The 8358-nt window shown below is 35.0% G+C and overlaps 1 protein-coding gene across 1 annotated transcript; it reads right to left on the bottom strand.

The window, feature by feature from the left end:
- Window positions 1-217: 217 nt before the first annotated feature.
- Window positions 218-8258, bottom strand: LOC128159065 (26S proteasome non-ATPase regulatory subunit 2-like). The gene is made up of 22 exons (XM_052822115.1): window positions 8118-8258; window positions 7281-7337; window positions 7013-7177; window positions 6762-6883; window positions 6342-6566; window positions 5473-5631; window positions 5062-5206; window positions 4677-4737; window positions 4437-4583; window positions 4219-4325; window positions 3843-3970; window positions 3642-3729; window positions 3391-3553; window positions 3060-3161; window positions 2868-2938; window positions 2672-2756; window positions 2462-2544; window positions 2198-2366; window positions 1709-1930; window positions 1346-1464; window positions 776-890; window positions 218-406 (listed from the first exon to the last, which is right to left on the bottom strand). The coding sequence occupies exons 1-22, from the start codon at window positions 8193-8195 to the stop codon at window positions 339-341; spliced, it is 2679 nt and encodes an 892-aa protein (XP_052678075.1). The 5' UTR covers window positions 8196-8258; the 3' UTR covers window positions 218-338.
- Between the last annotated feature and the right edge of the window lie 100 nt (window positions 8259-8358).

Consider the following 8358-nt stretch of genomic DNA (forward strand, 5'->3'; position numbering starts at 1 on the left):
TCTGTATCTGGTTTGGCAGATGCATAGTAGGAGCAGGAGTTTTTATTTCATTCTTACCCATACTCAGAAAATATACTGAAATAATCTAGACAAATGCATGTACAATATTGAATGCTTCACTGCTATTTGGTATATACAACCCCACCTGGAAATCCCTGCATATCTATGAAAGCTATTAAAATTCATGTGTACCCTTTGCAATGCTTAAAAAAAATACTTTTTTTTTTGTTTCATGTTTTTATTGATTTTTTTTATCAATAGATTTACATGTATAAATGTTACAAGACACAAATTTCTTAACAAATGTTCATGTTCCAGACAATATTTCACAGAGAACTTTAAGCTTCATAGTCTGGATTCTTTCGCAGTATCACAAATCCTTCCATGATGGGGCTCAAAGGTATATCTACAGTCTGTCAAGGAAACCCTCAAAACAAGATACTGACCTGATATGGATAAAACTCTCAGATATCCAAGTACTTGCAGTCAACAGAATAAAAGTGAATAGAATTGAAAAATGTAATTTGATATTTGGACTACTAAATCTAATATACTTACATCTGATTTCATATTACCAGTGTATTCCCTTTGTTTTAAATCACTGTATATTTTTCATTTTGTTATACTTATCCTTAACTGAAAACGCCACTATTATGTATTATTCTGAAGAAACTTGACAACTTATACTAATTGTATTGATTTTTTTTTTGGTATTTCACTGAGACATTAGTACATGTAGTAGTTTTCCAGCATGTATTGCTGTGTGTAAGGATACATTCCTCTGTAGCCAGCTCTGCCCTCTCCCCATAAGCCAGCAACACAGGGGTAGTGTGGGTTTGGAACCCTGTTATTGTTTTGGGTTTTCCAGCTTGTCCAACCACATCCACCGCCTGTAAAACAAAGTACAGTGTATATATCTGACCTGTAAATATGTATATCCTACAGTAAAACTCATTATGTATGGTCAAAGATATACTGTAGACAGGGTTATTTTCGTCCCGTGTAATTTTCACCCTTCTACACTTCCTAACAGATTTGCCTCATCTTGAATTCGCCCAGACAAAGTGGCGTTTAAAGAGAGGTCATTTGAAACATTGTAATTCGCCCAGTCTTAAATTCGCCTGCTGACAACAAGGGAAAGGGGCAAAAATAAAACGGAGGCGAATATTTCCCTGTATACAGTAGTACTTGCAGAGATACAGCCATAACTTTTGGTGTCCCTGATAACATTATTAACAGTTCCTTTTATAATTTTACTTTCATAACTGTGACATTACTAATTTACTGATATAGTTCAGCATGTGGTTTTACATTTAAAGTATTGCTATTAATAAAATAATTTTACCTGTCCAACTCTCACATGAACAGGCAGAGGTCGTAATTCCTCATCAAATGTAGTGAGCATTCTAGGCTGCATGGCTGACACAAGATGGTACAGGATGTAGTGTGATTTTCCAAGAATTACTGAAATTAAATCAAAGATGTACATGTAATTGGGGAAGTATGTTCATTCTTTACATTTCCGCAAACTTTAAGTTTCAGTGATGTTAATAAAACTTTATGACTCCAAAACAAGTAACGTAATAAAAAGCAATCAGTCAAGGCAAGTACATGTAAGTACGAACCTCTTCTTAAACCACATTGAAATATACATTCATTTAGTAAAAAGATTCTGAAAAACATGTTTCCATTAATGCGGAAGACTTACAGGTTTTGACATCTAAACAGGCAGTGACAACGGCCATCAGCCCAGCCACTGCTACAGGAGACATCAACGCTTTATCACTGTGATATGGACAAAGAGTCAAGGTCCCCTTCCCCAAGTGGGTGAGTCCCTGGGCCAGACGCACCATGAACAAGTTGTTGGGGTCCTTCTGGTGGTACACAGCAAGCTGTCGTAGCATGGCAGCAAGCCTGGCATTGTTTGTTCCTGAAAATAAAAACAAAACATGTATTTATGGTACATGATTAACTTGTTCTTCACAAGATCATGTAGTATATGTACAGATTTTGTGCAACAGTCTTTCACATTTTGTTCAGATCGCATAATAAATCACTTTTAATATGAACATGCAAGTCATGCTGCTTGACAACCTTTCAAATAAAGCACTGCATAACAGACTTCAAAGTTTCCAATAAGTAAGAATCTAGGAATACATGCAAATGTTTCTTTGTATTATATAACAAGATGACCTACCTGCTCCAGCTATTCCCATTGCCAATATGGCATTATGGGCCACCTCTGGGTCACTGTCGTGGGAGAACTTGCTGAGGGTGTCAAGGATTTGTAGTTTGGGATTGGACACCGAGATAAGACCTAGCGCTAATGGTACAGCTCGTTTAATGGCTGCCTCTCCATAGCGTAACTGTAGGATTCAGAATAAAAAATCAACATGTAACAAGTATTTATGTAATGCAAATTTAAATATTCAAATAAAAAATTCAAATCCTGAAATCCTACCAGATGTCCAAATGTCCTGTAAGACATTTCAGCTCCAACTTCTTCTCCCATTGAGATCAGTGCGATTCCTAATACAGCAATGCCTGCAATGTACAATAATCAACATACAATTGCAATTATTCTGCAGTCATAGGTACAATTAAAAATTACTTCTCCTTGAATTGATATAGAAATGTGGAGTGTTTCAACAAGTTAAGAATCAGAACCTACCCTGCTGCATGGACAGGTCAGCATTGGGGGTTTCCTCTTTCTTGTCCTTATCCTTCTTCTTATCATCTTTCTTCTCATTGTTATCCTGGGGTACAGTATAACACAGTTTGCTCAATGTAGAAAATATGTCAGAAAAATCTAAAATCATTTTATCAAGTAAAGTATGACAAGAAGTTAGAAGAGACTCTTTTCATACCTGGTCTTTGGAATCATCATGCTCTGAACACACGTGTAATAAATGTTGTACTTTTAATACATTGCCAGTCCCTGCAAAATTTGTGAAGATAAGTAATTTCAAACTTCATTAAAATTTTAACACTTTTTAGTAAAACATCCTCCTTAGAATAACATGCTCACATATTTAAGTACACAAGCTCATGTACACTACCTGCATATGCACAGACATCTACCATCATCCTGGCCATTGACTTCAGGGGTTCAGATATCACATTGAGTGTCTCTAGTGTGGCATCAACAGCATCCTGCTTTCCTATGACACAGAGTACAAAATGAACATCATTTACAAAGCTTATAATATAACACAGTGTGTTCTTTTGTAACATCAAAACAAAATGCAGATTTTATTTTTATACAGCACTTGTAAAGATAACATGCAAGTTAAAATGTGTCCAAAGAAGATGGAAAAGGGTAGAGGCCATTAGGTAGCAATTTTGAACTCATCAGACCCTTTATCAACTATGGACAAGTATTTTCAGTACCTAGATAAGTAAGGGCCAAGCCTAGCGCCAGGAACTTGCTGTAGGTCTCCTTCAGATCTGCTTCAGGCCTCTCCATCATGGTCTGTAGGATTGTGGAGGTCACCTCCCCATTACAGCTCCCCACTGAAATCATTCCACACGCCAGGGCGGCCATACCAACAACCTGAAGAACAAATGCATAGCTCCATTAATCTATCTAAGTAAATCTATTGATCAATGTAAATATGTATGATAACTAGCAAAAGCTGTACCTCCATGTTGGCTTTGCTTTCACCCAGCACTGGTAGAATTAGAGCTAGTACATCCTCTCGGTTCGATCCTGCATAGGCCAAACCTAGCCTAAAATAGAATTAGAAATGTTAATATGCATGTATGAAATATAGTAATAAACTGACAAAAATTATGTCTAATGTGACTAAATTTTCAAGAATATGACTAGACTGTCCTCTTACCCGACGATGGCTCCTATCCTCATTATACTGGTATTATGAGATACATAATCGGACAGTAAGGCTAAAGCAGGATCACACTCATTCCTCACTCCAGAGTTTACAATACCACATGCTAACAATGCACCAGCCTGCAAAATAGAGTTGATTTGTCATATCGATCTTCCATTTAAAATAACTTAAGTCTTTACATATCCACATGACAATACATATATTAAAATAGAATTTTAAAATAGATGTGCATGTTCCAAAAAAACATATTTTTAGATATTAATCCTTAATTGTCAAACAAATTCTTAAACATATCTTTTCAAAAATTCATTGGCCCTACATTGTTTCGAAGGAATATGAATATATGCAACAATAATCGAATGAATACCTTAATGAAGTCTTCAGATGAGTACAGGTATTTATCTATCTGGGTGAGTCCACTGTCCACATCCCACAGGAGCACCAAACCCAGAGAGGCAGTAGCACTTAACATACCTAAAACATCACAATTACTCAATTACAACTGTCCTCATTTCGTTGTCTTCTCTCACACGATTGACTATTATTAAAATTTATGAAATACTGAACATTAGCAAAAATGCATACCATGATCTTTATTTTTATGTAACCATTTGTTTCCATCTTCTTTTAATATTTTATCTTGTCCGAATCCTGCATTTACAAATCCGTTAACAAATGAGGATGCCAGGTTCTGCCGGGCTGAATCCACATTAGATGGTCCTAATGTACTTCCTATAAAGAAAATATCCACATATTACCATCACTTTACTTTTAAAACTCATTCTAATAATTGGTAATTTCATTGAAAAAAAAAATCACTCTTACTGGTTTGTTCCAAATGCGATTTATATATATCTTCAGGTATTTTGGGTTCCATGATATCCAACTGGAAAAAAACAATCACAAGTTTGTCATCATCCTTCAAATTTTTTTCCTCCTCTCATTATTGTATACAGGTTTATTTTCATCCCATTTTATTTTTTTTTCATAAAAAAATATGGTTATACCCTAATACTCTTTCTATTAATGAACACATTTATTTATTTTTTTTTTAATTGACTAAGTTTAATATTCACCAACTGACAATGAGAGTGTAAGGGTAGGAAATAAAATAGAGGCAAACATTTCCCTGTATACAGAACATAAATATCCATTATCACTCCCAGGAGATTCAATTTATACGTGTAAACTACAACTAAAGACTACTGACCTCTCTGGCTAGAGCCATAAAGTTGTTGTTAAGGTTTGCATTAGACATGATTTCGGTTAATTCATCATATTCCTCCACATCATCACTGAGCTCAAGGAATATCTGCTGACGTCCTAACATGTACGCCAGCTGTTTCTGCATTAATCTGTCAAGTCGGAAAAATAGCTACATCTGTTAAAAGTCCTTTCATTGTTACCACATGCATCCATCAAAGTTTTCCAATTTTTAACATAAGAATTAGGTCAGAAAATCTAGATTCAATCCTCCATGAAGTTTAAGTTTCTCATTTATACAAATCAAGAGAACTACAAACACAAACTAGTTATCTACTCTTTTCATTCTTACCAACAAAAAAAAAATAAATAAAATAAAGGTTAAAAAATATAAAACTACCTCAATAGAGCTACTTACATGTCTTTGCAAGAGAGGAAGATTTCTTCGATTAGAGCAATATCATTTAACTGCATGGCAAAACGTAGAGCTTGGGGATACTGGTTAAATTTTCTGTACAGTTCCACTGCTGTCTTCAACAGAGTTGTGTTTTCTGGATCTGGCACATATGGCACACAACTGAAAAACCAAAAAAATAAGATCTGTAATAATTTTATACACTGCGAAACCTCCCCTCTCTCCTTTTATTCATATAAATACTTTAAGATGACAATAACTATATATAACAACTATATGGACATCTTTTGAAAAGTAAGCATAAAATATAGTAGTATCATAATATAGTTCAGTTCTGATGAGAAAGCATCCAGATTACTAAGAGCCAAATAAATTATAACATATGGGTATGTCCCTCTAATTATTTTCAGAATCGGTAGGACAACAAACTATTGTCTTTATGCAAAATAGTTCCTATACTTGCAGAGTGTATATACATTTATTGGGACATTTTAAATAAAAATGCTTGACACATGTCAGAAAAGAGGATTTGCAATTTTAAAAGCAAGTGTCAAAATTGAATTATCATTTGAAGAGAAAAATTGAAATTGTTTGATGTACACCCCTTCCAAAACTGTGAAATTCCCTACTTTTTCTTTCATTTTCAGAGTTTTTCAATACAGACGTATTTTGCCGGAAAACGAATCTTACTTCACACAACGAAATTTTAACAGGAAAGAGACAATTTGATGAGCTTTCATTCAAGAGATCCCTCGTTGCTGAACGAAAATTAGGGTCGGAGCTATGAGCCCTTACGTTAACATTACCGCCTATGGAAAATGCATTAGTGGACTATACCCGTATCAAACACTAAGTCCTGAAGCCTAATTTACCTTGTGAGGTACAGACAGACACGAGGATAAGCGTTTTCATCCACATAGTTCTTCAGTAAGTCCAGCTTCTCAATCTCCATTAGGAGATCGCAGGCCTCGGCCTCAGCGTTGTGGTCCATGTGGTAGGGGACAATTGCCTTGGTCATCTTCAGCAGGTTCTCCCTCATGTCTTTGTTGGTTTCCTCTGTCTCCTGCCATTCCTGGGCCACCTGTCCGGCCAAATGCCTGTGAAAACATAGACAAAAGAGATGCTTAAAATAATTAGGGGAAAAAATATATTTTAAAATTATATCAATGATTTTTATGAATTTTATAAAAAAAAAATTAACACAAAGAGTAAAACTGAACTTGTACAAATTTATCCATTTCCAAAAGAAGCAAATTAAATGAGATAGGTTCATACTTAAATTTGTAACCTACCTGACATATTCATGTCCCCATGAGCCAATTTCCTCTTTAGATCCAAGGAGTCTGAACTTCAGGCTGTCCCTGCCATCACTCATAGTCATTCCCAACACTGATATGATGTCAGCGCAGAATCTCTGTTACAAAAAAAAACAAAAAAACACAAAAACCTTTATCAGTATCTAACAAATCAAAACCACAAAAGAATTGAGACAATGCAATATTAAAATGAAAAGTTCACTTGAGAGGTAATTCCTGAATGCTACCTTTGTCTCGTCATCCTTTATTTTCTCATGGACTTCTTTCAATGAATCATAGTGTGGCCGTAGGAACTTCAGTGGCTTGGGTACAGAGGTCATTGATGTAGTGGATGCTCTTATCTGTGATCGCAAACTCTCCAATGCAGGCTTATACAAGCGTTGATCAGACTCCTGAGTAAGAATGATTACAACTCTCATGAAACTTTGTAATTATTTCTTTCAAATAGTTATTAAAAGTGAGGAAACAAGCATTACATATAAACATTATAAATACCTTGAGTCTTTCCACCAACATATTAAGCTCATCTTGAAGCTGTTTATCTTCTTCAGACTAAAAAGTAAAAGGTAGGGGTTTAATGGTTTATAGTCTTGCTTGCTAAGTGAATTGCCTTGCACGACTTCTACATATTACCCCCTGGCAAGACCTATACAATCCATAGCATCCTCAACTCCCTGGAGAGCATACAAGTCGAGCTGCCAAATTACAGCGCTAATGCTTTTTTGTTCATCAAACCATGTTCACATAGCTAGCTCGTTTATTGTGCCAGGTACCCACATTAACACTTGAAAAGTAAAGTAATTTGCCCAAAGTTACAATGCTACTGCAAGAGCGACAGACTAGGCTGGAACCCACGTCCCCCTAAGTCCAAATCAGTTGACACTATCAAATGCGCCAACACCTCTTTCACATTAAACTTTTATTCACATAACACACTAGATGCATTATTTTAATTGGTAGTATTCGATTATAGAAGGGCATTTTGACTCTTGTGCACAAGAAAAAGTCTGGGTCATACGAAAATATTGTGGTAAAAATTCAACAGAGAAAATTCGAATTAAGAATGATTATTGCTTTTGTTTAGTCTATGCTTTACTTAGGTAAACTTTACAACTAAAGATCCCAAATCTTATCTTTCCATGCGACAAAAAATATCGTATTTCTTTGAGAAACATTTTTGCAATATCGAAGAAGACATTTTCAGATCTTTTTTTCAAAGCATGACAGGGCAAATTTGAATTAAGTTCAATGAATATGCAATGAAAAAACAACACCGTCATTAATCATTTGATAGACTAGAACAGTTACATTACAACTTTCATTGTGACTTACTAATTCCGGTTCCTTTTCCTCTGTTTTCTTTGTTTCTTTTTCTTGCGTTTCTTTTCCTTCGTCTTTTTTATCCGCCATGTTGTGAAGCCGGTGAATCTCGATTATGTTAACGTCAATACGAGAAATTCGAATTGAAAACAATTTTGTTCAAAAAAATGTTAAGTTTATCAGATTTAGTCATAGATCCTGAATTGAAAGTATTTTTTTAAATTTGAGAATATTGTTTTGTTTTTTTATATAT

Source organism: Crassostrea angulata, chromosome 1 (assembly GCF_025612915.1).
Source record: "Crassostrea angulata isolate pt1a10 chromosome 1, ASM2561291v2, whole genome shotgun sequence".
NCBI classification, from domain to species: domain Eukaryota; kingdom Metazoa; phylum Mollusca; class Bivalvia; order Ostreida; family Ostreidae; genus Magallana; species Magallana angulata.

Excerpts from the sequence above, each read along its gene's own strand:
- LOC128159065 (XM_052822115.1), bottom strand. The coding sequence starts at position 8,195 with ATGGCGGATAAAAAAGACGAAGGAAAAGAAACGCAAGAAAAAGAAACA. Across the intron at positions 3,554-3,641 it reads AAAGCAAAGCCAACATGGAG|GTTGTTGGTATGGCCGCCCT; the intron begins GTACAGCTTTTG and ends TTTGTTCTTCAG. Across the intron at positions 2,367-2,461 it reads ACAGGACATTTGGACATCTG|TTACGCTATGGAGAGGCAGC; the intron begins GTAGGATTTCAG and ends TGAATCCTACAG.